This window comes from Cyclopterus lumpus, chromosome 4 (assembly GCF_009769545.1).
Source record: "Cyclopterus lumpus isolate fCycLum1 chromosome 4, fCycLum1.pri, whole genome shotgun sequence".
In the NCBI taxonomy this organism is placed as follows: domain Eukaryota; kingdom Metazoa; phylum Chordata; class Actinopteri; order Perciformes; family Cyclopteridae; genus Cyclopterus; species Cyclopterus lumpus.
This window is the reverse complement of record NC_046969.1, coordinates 3,109,173-3,121,417: the sequence shown is the minus strand read 5'-3', so window position 1 is coordinate 3,121,417 and position 12,245 is coordinate 3,109,173. Positions and strand designations below refer to the sequence as shown.

Sequence of the window (12,245 nt, the reverse complement as noted above, 5' to 3'; positions counted from 1 at the left end):
AGATTGTCCGTTCAGTCGTTGCCATACTTATTTTCCTACACGTTTTGTGTTATGGCCAGTGTTTGAATGAGTCATTTCTTGTTACTCTATTTTCATTAAACAAGTGGGTGTGAAGAGGAGGTGAAATGTTAGGAAGTTAAAGAAAAATAAATTCTAATCCGCACATTATTCACACCATGTACACACTTAGTCACTCATCTCACTACCTGGTTCCCAATGAGAATGTAAATGTAAAAAATAACCAAAGGATATATATTTATTTATGAACTCTGTGTACAAACAAAGACAGAAATGTGCTTCCTTAAGTACAAACAGCAGGCGACTCAGCAGCAACTCCTCCATCTAAATAAAAGAAAAGCTCACGAGGACAAGGCAATGAAATGTATCTTGGCTACAGCCAGCCATGTGGCTACAGACCTGACGCTACAGACAGACATGTGGCTTCAGACAGACATGTGGCTTCAGACAGACATGTGGCTACAGACCTGACGCTTCAGACAGACATGTGGCTTCAGACAGACATGTGGCTTCAGACAGACATGTGGCTACAGACAGACATGTGGCTACAGACAGACATGTGGCTACAGACATACCTGTGGCTTCAGACAGACATGTGGCTTCAGACAGACATGTGGCTTCAGACAGACATGTGGCTACAGACAGACATGTGGCTTCAGACATACCTGTGGCTTCAGACAGACATGTGGCTACAGACATACCTGTGGCTACAGACCTGACGCTACAGACATACCTGTGGCTACAGACAGACCTGACGCTACAGACATACCTGTGGCTACAGACATACCTGTGGCTACAGACATACCTGTGGCTACAGACATACCTGTGGCTACAGACCTGATGCTACAGACATACCTGTGGCTTCAGACCGACATGTGGCTTCAGACCGACATGTGGCTTCAGACCGACATGTGGCTTCAGACAGACCTGTGGCTACAGACATACCTGTGGCTACAGACCTGACGCTACAGATATACCTGTGGCTTCAGACAGACATGTGGCTACAGACGTACCTGTGGCTACAGACCTGTGGCTACAGACCTGTGGCTACAGACCTGACGCTTCAGACGGACATTTGGCTTCAGACGGACATTTGGCTTCAGACATACTTGTGGCTACAGACATACTTGTGGCTACAGACAGACATGTGGCTTCAGGCAGACATGTGGCTTCAGGCAGACATGTGGCTACAGTCAGACATGTGGCTACAGACCTGACGCTACAGACATACTTGTGGCTTTAGACAGACATGTGGCTTTAGACAGACATGTGGCTTTAGACAGACATGTGGCTTTAGACAGACATGTGGCTTTAGGCAGACATGTGGCTTTAGACAGACATGTGGCTTCAGACAGACATGTGGCTTCAGACAGACATGTGGCTACAGACCTGACGCTACAGACATACCTGTGGCTTCGGACAGACATGTGGCTACAGACAGACATGTGGCTACAGACAGACATGTGGCTACAGACCTGATGCTACAGACATACCTGTGGCTTCGTACAGACCTGTGGCTACAGACCTGTGGCTACAGACAAACGTGGCTACAGACAAACGTGGCTACAGACCTGACTCTTCAGACATACCTGTGGCTTCAGACAGATCTGTGGCTACAGACCTGACGCTTCAGACAGACATGTGGCTTCAGACAGACATGTGGCTACAGACATACCTGTGGCTACAGACATGTGTCTACAGACCTTACGCTTCAGACAGACATGTGGCTACAGACATATCTGTGGCTGCATACATACCTGTGGCTACAGACATGTGGCTACAGACGTGTGGCCACAGACCTGTAGCTGCTGTTAGGACTGAGGCGAAAGCAAGCGGCCTCACCGGTAGATGATCCATGTAGAGGACCACAATTTTGGCTCATGTTGCTAGGGATCAAAGATATGTACAGGTCTGTTAAAGGCATTTCAAACGCTATTGAGCCTGCGCATGCATGTGTGTGTGTGTATCCATGAACGACAGCAAAATGCAGTTTGAGACCGTTTATTGAATATAATAACCTAATTTATATCCACTATTTTCATCTAAGTTGGTGTGGGAGTTTTGGGTTTTCAACCACACTCACTAAGTGTTGAGTGTGCGACAATCTCAGAAAGCAAGAGGCCGTATGCGTATGCTCCCCGGTAGAGGTTGTATGCGTATGCTCCCCGGTAGAGGTTGTATGCGTATGCTCCCCGGTAGAGGTTGTATGCGTATGCTCCCCGGTAGAGGTTGTATGCGTATGCTCCCCGGTAGAGGCCGTATGCGTATGCTCCCCGGTAGAGGCCGTATGCGTATGCTCCCCGGTAGAGGTTGTATGCGTATGCTCCCCGGTAGAGGCCGTATGCGTATGCTCCCCGGTAGAGGTTGTATGCGTATGCTCTCCGGTAGAGGTTGTATGTGTATGCTCCCCGGTAGAGGTTGTATGCGTATGCTCCCCGGTAGACGCCGTATGCGTATGCTCCCCGGTAGAGGCCGTATGCGTATGCTCCCCACTAGAGGTTGTATGTGTATGCTCCCCGGTAGAGGTTGTATGCGTATTGTCCCCGGTAGAGGTTGTATGCTCCCCGGTAGAGGTTGTATGTGTATGCTCCCCGGTAGAGGATGTATGTGTATGCTCCCCGGTAGAGGTTGTATGCGTATGCTCCCCGGTAGAGGTTGTATGCGTATGCTCCCCGGTAGAGGTTGTATGCGTATGCTCCCCGGTAGAGGTTGTATGCGTATGCTCCCCGGTAGAGGTTGTATGCGTATGCTCCCCGGTAGAGGTTGTATGCGTATGCTCCCCGGTAGAGGTTGTATGCGTATGCTCCCCGGTAGACGCCGTATGCGTATGCTCCCCGGTAGAGGTTGTATGCGTATGCTCCCCGGTAGAGGTTGTATGCGTATGCTCCCCGGTAGACGCCGTATGCGTATGCTCCCCGGTAGAGGTTGTATGCGTATGCTCCCCCGTAGAGGTTGTATGCGTATGCTCCCCGGTAGAGGTTGTATGCGTATGCTCCCCGGTAGAGGCCGTATGCGTATGCTCCCCACTAGAGGTTGTATGTGTATGCTCCCCGGTAGAGGTTGTATGCGTATTGTCCCCGGTAGAGGTTGTATGCGTATTGTCCCCGGTAGAGGTTGTATGCGTATGCTCCCCGGTAGAGGTTGTATGCGTATGCTCCCCGGTAGAGGTTGTATGCGTATGCTCCCCGGTAGACGCCGTATGCGTATGCTCCCCGGTAGAGGTTGTATGCGTATGCTCCCCGGTAGAGGTTGTATGCGTATGCTTCCCGGTAGACGCCGTATGCGTATGCTCCCCGGTAGAGGTTGTATGCGTATGCTCCCTGGTAGAGGACGTATGCGTATGCTCCCCGGTAGAGGACGTATGCGTATGCTCCCCGGTAGACGTTGTATGCGTATGCTCCCCGGTAGACGTTGTATGCGTATGCTCCCCGGTAGAGGTTGTATGCGTATGCTTCCCGGTAGACGCCGTATGCGTATGCTCCCCGGTAGAGGTTGTATGCGTATGCTCCCCGGTAGAGGTTGTATGCGTATGCTCCCCGGTAGAGGTTGTATGCGTATGCTCCCTGGTAGAGGACGTATGCGTATGCTCCCCGGTAGAGGACGTATGCGTATGCTCCCCGGTAGACGTTGTATGCGTATGCTCCCCGGTAGAGGTTGTATGCGTATGCTCCCCGGTAGAGGTTGTATCCTTCGCTGTAGAGGCGGTATGCTACGTGCTAGATTCTGTACACGTCATCTATTGCTTCTGTCCATCCGGGGAGAGGGATCCTGTATGCTACCCTCTAGATGCTAGATGCTGTATGCTATGCAGTGGAAATGCTATGCAATAGATTTGCTAGAAGTCTTTTTATTCCTGTTGCCTATAACCCAACAAAGTAATGTAGTATAAAACAATTGAGGCTATGATTTAGCACTAGCTGTTTGGGTGACATTTTCTGATTGGAACAAGATACTGAAACATTTGATCAGCTTTCTTTTGAACCTGTGTTTATTAATTTAACACTGTAGGCGGTTGTGCATTGTGTAATTAAAACTACAGTCTGTCTAGGTATGCAATTTTAAATTCCCGCCTCCAGTCTTTCTTGCTCTTCTTAAACTTAACTCCTTACATTTCTAACTTACTTTATGTAATATAGAGCTTTACATAGTCTTTCACATGTTGTTTACCTTCTAAGAATATCCTCTCTCCTTGACTTCTGTTTCATCGTCTATTTATCTGCCTGTACCATCTTGTTTTTCAGGGGTGTTTTTTTTACGATATGTAAATCCCGTCTCATGTGTGTCTCCCCTCTGTTATGTGATCTAGATGTCTCGCTCTACCTCCACGTTCAGTTTGAGTGACTCCACCAAGAGCAGTGTTGTGGTGCAGCGCTCAAACTCTCTGGACCATCCTCCGCTCAGAGCCAGGGTCCCAGTCTGTATACGCACCCCCAGCAGCCCAGCCCCAAACCCTGCCCACAGCCCCCGCCCCGAGTTTAACGAAAGCCTCCGCCCCGTCTATTGCCTTAGTGCCCAAGAACCCAAGTCCATCCTTCATGCTCCATTATTGTCCCAACCAGCACCAGCTAATTCAGGCCCCTACTCCTCCCAACAGTCCACTTCAACTCGTTCCACCTCCACCTTGATTCCAGCTCTCCGAAACTCCATTCAGTTAAAAAACTCCCTACCTAAATCTAGCCACCCCGTGTCCAGACACCTACCCTCAGTTGGGTTCCAGACAAGGTTCCTGGCTCCTCCACTTGGTAATGTCAAAGGCAGGACCTTGTCTGAGTCATGCGGGGATCCCCAAGCCCCCTTGGACCCACCCAAGGCTGCCCTGACCAGTCCGCGCAGGGAGACTCTGCTCTGAACCTCAGTCCTGGAGTCTGACGTGAGCAAACTTATCACTGTGGTCTAGTTTTAACTCCGGGTGCACCAATACCATTTTCAATTTCATATTAATCCTCACCACCTGCTGATTACTCTGCGTTGGCCTTTTAACATCCAAATACCACAGGTGCATTTCTACTCCCAAATCAACTCCTTAAAAGCTGAGACCCTTCGACAGATATGGATCGGATTAATGACCGTCTGCTGTACAGCTGAACTCTGAACTCCAATAATTAGATGGGGGAGGGGGTGTAATGCTTCTCTCCACTTGAGTGTGTGCAGGGCAGAGATTTTAAGGGTTGATTTGGAATCGCTCTTCTCCTCTGAATCACCTGGGTTACTAACTGATGGTGGTGGCTGGGAATGTTCACGAGGTGGGTGCTATTAATTGTGGGCTGTACACAAAAGGCTGTAATGGAGCTGACTTAGTGTAGAGCTGGGACATAAAAGAGGCAGAAGCCTGCTTTCCCTCGGGGGGGGGGGGGGGCTACACTGTCGCATATAGAATATTTCATTTTACTGTCAGGTTTTAAACATGACTGTTTATTTCAGGGAAATCCATATTCATTATAAAGGGTCGGTCTGATTAATAACCATCCACTTAAAAAGTGTTACGAAGTTAAAGTCTCAGCAGCTTCTTCAGAAACAACTTGAGGGACTGGTGTTAGTTGGAGATGATATCAAGAGTACAGATGAAAACGTCACGGTATGCCGCTCCCCTCAGCCATCTAACCCGTTCCCAGTTAATTGGCCAGAGCTCTACCAGTCTGAAAGCTATTCATGCCTGTGACATGGGGTTCAAGCATACACCTAATGACAGTGTCATCTATTTGCAGATCATTAAACCATTTCACAATGAAACCATAAATAAGCCTTTTCATTCCAACGAACATAACGGTGAACGGTAAAAGGGTCATTGTGCTAGTGTTCAACTCAAGTTGTTGTGTTTGGCGAATAGGGGCAACGATGTCTGCAGTGTTCTCCCTCCAGTACGGAGCCAATTCCAATCACTAAATGGGCTGCAATGCATTCGCTCGGTGTGACAAATTGCGAGCTTTGTGTCTTCTTCTCTCGAGATGAACCACGTGTTTTGTGTGCGACGTTACTGTCTGTGCTGCTGCGTGCAACATTAAAACTATGTGTGTCAATGAGCAGCATAACATCTGAAATATGAGACGGACCTGGCAGTCATGGCCGATCAGCTGCCAATCTGTCGGATTTGGTCATAAACTGACACATGAAAGATTTCAGTCTGAAGACTCGAGACCCGAAGTTACGGGTTTACCAAAGTTGGGACCATTTTAGGACAATCCAGCCAATACTCTTTTAGTTTGGACCAAAGAACCCTTCAGACAGACAGACCCTCCCTTGAGCCATGTCATGAGCAGGAAGAATAATTTCTTCAATTGACTTGAATGTTGTAGATTGAGGCAAAGAAAATGGTCACAAACCCCCATTGTGTCCATCCATCAGGACGAGTCAAAGTCAGTCCAGACACATCCCCGTGTGTGTGTCTGTGTGTGTGTGTGAGTGAGAGAGTGTGATGTCAGTGTTGTGATCAGCTCCTATTAATCCGCTCCAATAAAACCCACATCTGGGTGAACCTCAGTGTTGGGAGCGAGAACACCTTTGCATGACGCTGGTAATATGTCAGTGGAGGCGTGGCCGATCTGTTGGTGTGTGTTTGAGTGTGTGCGCCGGCTGAGGTGAAAATTTAGACGCTTTTATGCCCACTCACACAAGTCAAGAGCGCATTAGCATGCCAGCGCGGTTCTGGCAGGTGTCTAAAGACCAGGACTACCCTGGACCTGGTCTCCCCTCCAAGTGGAAACCAGATCATTCAGCCCAGTGTTCTTGAAGCACTCTAGCACTTCTCTCTGAGGTGTAATCTGACCATTCATACACAGAGGGAGGGGAGGGGGGAGGGGGGTTGAAAGCTAGGTGGAAAGCTACTGAAGTGCGTTTGTTTTGGCAGAGGTTGCCCATCTTATTGAGTTCAGTGCCAAAGTTTGTCTTTGAAGGCAGAGAAACGCTAGTAACAGCATTTGTCTTTGTGCACTCTGTAATTAAAATGAGGCTGGAGCACATTAACAGACTAATTCTTCACACACACACTCAAAATTAAGGCCATATTAAATCCATTTACATGTTTTCCAGATTACATTGTATTTTATTTTTTTAAAGTTAACATTTTTCCCATTTCAGAAACAAATGTATATGCTGGATGACTCAAATTTGAGCAATTCAAAACATTTAATATTCAAAATGTTAGTAATATCACAGAAGAATGAATCAAATTCCGACTGATGGCAGTCGTGTGGATGTTGCTCAGGATTCTTAATTGAAACCCGGAGCCGGAGCGGCTTCTGTTCATGCAACCATTTCTATACACTGCGTCCACTTTTTGACGAATTCCACTGTTGAATTAATTTCCATTCTCAAAGTCTGACTCCATCCGTGTGTTCCACATGGTAGAGATTACAAGGTCCCACATGACACGCTGTGGCTTTTACTGGCAGGACTAATGGCTGCTGGTATGGAACTATATGGTAAATGGCTGAGTGAACACTTAACACACACACACACACACACACACTGGTGCTTTCTTCTTCCAAATATAACACCATGTCCTCCCGCTAACAGCTTATTCAAGGTTATCTAAAGGATACTTTAGTAAATCAAAACATATAGCCTCTATATCTTTTCAGTGTTTGCTTTCGGTTATTAAAACATACATTGTCCACCAAAGTCATTTCTGAGATCTGGAAACACCGTAACACTAATGAAATCTGATGGTGCAACAAACATGAGCAGCCAGACCACCGGATGTCATCACGGCCACTCTATGAAGCAAAAGTGCTGAAATATCGGTGTGGCATTTGTGTACAAACTAGTCCCATCCCATTCAAAGTGGATTGGCATTCAAACGCAGAGCTTTAGTGGACACGCAGCTTGGGAAGTACGTTCAGCTTTGTTTGTTCTGGCTGCTCATGTTTTTGTAGTCGCGATGTCACGGTCAAGTTTGAATCCACCCTGGTGATCCTTTAACCACACGGCTGGGTGCTTTCTCACCTCTCCTTCAATACCGCCGTATTTCTGTGTCTCATAGTCCGTCTGTTTTCTATCCGCAGGCCCGCCACTCCCCCTCCATGGTCAATCTGCCGTCCATGTTTGAGAGGAAGTACCACACATTCAGTCGTTCCACCACCCACCTCTTCTGAGACACCGCTGCCCCCGGGGACCGCCGGCCACCTCCCCGTCTTTCCGCCTCCTCTATAGTCGACTGCCGCTCAACAGAAAAGACCCGGCCGGACAGGTGCGCTGTCCTACGCGTAAGCTACCTGGTAATTACTGGAGCTCCTCTCTCACTTTTCAAATCCAGAGGAAAAATTGTGTTAAGCCACATTTGGAAAAGAAACCGCACTGAAGAATAGTCCAGCTCCTGTTGGAGTGCTTCGGGGCTGAAATGACAAACCAGTTGTTCATCAGCCCGATGCCCAACATATGACGCGTGCAGCTGAAACTGCTCCGTGTCCGTAGCTGACGACTCGCATCCGACAAACAGTTTGAAGCATCTCTCCCAAACATGCGCGCTGCTTGAAATGAGACTGTCACGAGGAGCTAGCTGGAGGAGCTAGCTGTAGGGCCTACCTGGAGGGGAGCTACCTGGAGGAGCTACCTGTAGGGGCTACCTGTAGGGGCTACCTGTAGGGGCTACCTGGTGGAGCTACCTGGAGGAGCCACCTGTAGGGGCTACCTGGAGGAGCTACCTGTAGGGGCTACCTGGAGGAGCTAACTGGAGGAGCTACCTGTAGGGGCTACCTGGAGGAGCTACCTGTAGGGGCTACCTGCTGGAGCTAACTGGACTGGTACTGCACCGTGCAGGGGCCCACATGTATGTAAGATCACCTCTGTGATGTAGCGCTTGCTCGGCCCGTAAACAATGAAGGATGCTCTGCTTTTTGTCGGGTAATGTTAATGGATTGTCTCGTCACGATTGATTTGTTTCTGTTGTTAATGTCCACGCACACACACACACACACACACACACACATTTAGTGTTAATACATTCAGCTTCCTGGTTGCTGACCGTCGCTGGACTTGGAGGAAGTAAATGCGCGTTTCCTTTGCGATGATCCGGTGTTTCTTTTGAACCCATGCAGGTGGTTGAGCTCTGGTGTTTGATGTTCCAGTGAAAGCCACCGTCTTTACTTTGCTCTGTGCGGGACCTTTATATTATTATAACTGACATGTAATGTTTTATTGTAATGGGGTGGACTTCATTTCACCTGATATAATAACTTCACTTCCTATGATTAACCCCACCGTCGACATTTACACTTGTGATAGTTTCCAGCTTTTATAAAGCTTCTGTTTTAACATGTGAGAGATTGAGTTGAATAAAAGCACTTGTGCTCTTGTTCCCTGTCCACCTTTTTAAGACCCTTTTTACAGCGTTTTAGAAGGGATGCTGCATCACTGTACATATTTATTATTGAAGAATACTTTTCTCTCTCGCTATTTATGGATTCCACTTTCATGTCTGTTTTTCCTCTGATTCAGTTTCATTGAGCGTCTTTTGTCTCCTGTTTCATCTCTATTAAATGCACTTAAACATGTAGATTGAAGCTGTTTTTATTTGTTACTCCGCTGTCTGCCTTTGATCACCAGTACATTGTACACACTGTATTCCTATTGGCTACTTGCACCACGTCCTTTGTGTTATATTAAATCATCGTATTTACTTTATGTGCCAGACTAAGGTTTGGTGCAAAGTTCAACCAAACACTCCACAAGGTTAATTTAATTGTAAGAACATGTTCATCTTGATCTTGTAAAAGCTGATCTTAAATCCGCCACTATGATCCTTCTTTGCCATCGCAGATATAATTGATAATCAACAGATTAAGCTTCTTCATTGGGCCTCAAAATGTTTGACTTGCCAACGTCTTGGAGCTTCCAGTAGAGTTTGGCCTGTTTGTGATTTGCAAAGCCTTTTGAAGCGAGCTCCTCATTGCTCCTCAGTTCTTGTCTGTACTTCTTGCTCATTTGATGCAGGAGTTGGTTTAGAAGTATCTGGATCCCCCAGACAAAAAGAAGTGCACTTCCCCAGTTTCCTAAATCAGAGCTGTTTTAAATTCACTTTTGAGCCGGCAGACTCACTGGGATCTTTTGAAGGGTGTAAACCCGGTCCACAAATACTGACGAGTGGGCAGAAGTGGATAACCAGCAGGTGTTTAGTTTCAGGTCAGGTTGTGACTGATGGATGAAAACAGTTTAAAGTGCTTGTATAACCTGTAACGGCGAGACCAGACACGCAGCCGTACCATGACGGCTCTCTCATACTCACAGATCCCCTATGGATCCCCCATTTATCGATCCTCTATGGATCCCTCATGGCTCCCCATTGATCGATCCCCTATGGATCCCTCATGGCTCCCCATTGATCGATCCCCTATGGATCCCCCATTGATCGATCCCCTATGGATCCCTCATGGCTCCCCATTGATCGATCCCCTATGGATCCCCCATTGATCGATCCCCTATGGATCCCCCATTGATCGATCCACTATGAATCCCTCATGGATCCCCCATTGATCGATCCCCTATGAATCCCTCATGGATCCCCTATGAATCCCTCATGGATCCCCCATTGATCGATCCCCTATGGATCCCTCATGGATCCCCCATTGATAGATCCCGTATGGATCCCTCCAGGATGATGTACAGACCAGCAGCGCTTTACCAAACTTGACTATCAGTGGCTATTAGTGTTGGATCTCATGTTCGATTTGTCCCGTGCTCTAACGGAACAAGACTTTACATTTAGTTTCAGAAAGTGTCCATATTATGTTATTTATATATACATATATAGTTTATAGTGTTTTATGTTTAGTTTGATTCTTATCTGATGTATTGGTTGTCTCACTTTGTTCCGAGCCAATGAGAATTTGATAATGAAGCTGAAAGTCATACGTCTCTCTGGCCCAATGCCAACATCTTAAACCCTGAACTGAAGTCACCTGCTCAAAGTTTGAGTGAGAGGCTGTCGTAGCTTGAAATAGTATGAATACGGATGGGACAGCACTTTGTTGCAACATAGCACGTTACCATGACAACATCAACACATTGGATGGCTTCTGCCTCACGAGATGAGAGGTAACTGTCAAATAGTCTATTTTCTCATTTACATCTCAACAGCGTCAAGTACAAAATGAAAATAAATGGTTGATGAAAGCTTTGTGAACGAGGTAAATCCCTCAGGAAAAGTCTTCAGAAAAGCAGACTTAAGGGGAGGGTTCATAAAGGGCTCAAAATGTCTGCAACAGAGCCCTCAAACCCTCGAGGATTTGAAGCTTCTCATAGAGACTGAGACGGGGCCTCCCAGACTGCTAGAAGCTTCTCATAGAGACTGAGACGGGGCCTCCCAGACTGCTAGAAGCTTCTCATAGAGACTGAGACGGGGCCTCCCAGACTGCTAGAAGCTTCTCATAGAGACTGAGATGGGGCCTCAGACTGCTAGAAGCTTCTCATAGTGGAGACTGAGACGGGCCCCCACAGACTGCTGGTTTACCTCTTCAGGATCCTCAAAGGGATGCGGTGATGGCATAAAGACCCAAAACGTCTCAAGAAATATAGATCAGGCCTGCCAGAAAAAGACCAGCTGCCACAAAGTGTTAAACTACACATGTTAAAGGCAGACCGCAGTGTTGTGTTATTAATGTTCATGAAGCTGAATGAGTATGAAATCAAATATTACAGAATACAAAAGTGTCTCTCTGAACTCTGACACCACTAAAAGGGGTCAAAAGCTATAATTTAAGAAGTGCTTTATTTCTGCACGGTGCGTTCCTTCGGCGTGTGCCCTCCTGCCCTCAGCTTAACCATAATCACATTAGCTCCCCCCGAGTCGGCTGACTTCCCCTCACTGAGTCAAGGTGCGTTTTCAATGGGGAGCCTTTAAATTGAGCCACCTCGGTATTTCAGTCACGGCGGCGGGCCGGGAAGGGAGAGGTGCGCCTGTTTTGTCCTCTTCACATGCAACCTCTTCAAAGCATTAGGAGATAATCTGTAAATAATAAAGCGCGGGACGCGCCGGGCTGCCAGCGAGCAACCGGGGTGGAGTGCCATGCGGGCCCGAGGCGAGGCGAGACTGGGGAATAGCCACAATGAAAAGGCACCACTTCACGGAGGACACTCGCTCTTTTCATATTTGCCTTTGCCTTCACTTCAAAGTGCCTCTGACTGGCTGTTTAGGGGTGAAACGAAAAGGGAGAACGGGCTAAAAGGAGGCGGGGGAGGGGGGAGGGTGGGGGCTGGAGTGGTCGAGGTCTGCCGGCTCCAAGCTGCCAGCAGGA

General features: G+C 47.7%; 1 protein-coding gene across 7 annotated transcripts in view; it reads left to right on the top strand.

Moving 5' to 3' along the window:
* ect2 (epithelial cell transforming 2) overlaps positions 1-9,508 on the top strand; it is a 41,268-nt gene extending 31,760 nt beyond the window's left edge. For 4 of the 7 annotated variants that reach the window (XM_034530344.1, XM_034530343.1, XM_034530341.1 and 1 more), the window contains one exon: positions 4,325-8,012. In XM_034530344.1, the coding sequence (XP_034386235.1) occupies positions 4,325-4,867 (543 nt within the window). In that variant the 3' untranslated portion in view covers positions 4,868-8,012. The other 3 variants (XM_034530345.1, XM_034530346.1, XM_034530342.1) reach the window with 2 other exon arrangements.
* The last annotated feature ends 2,737 nt before the right edge of the window (positions 9,509-12,245 follow it).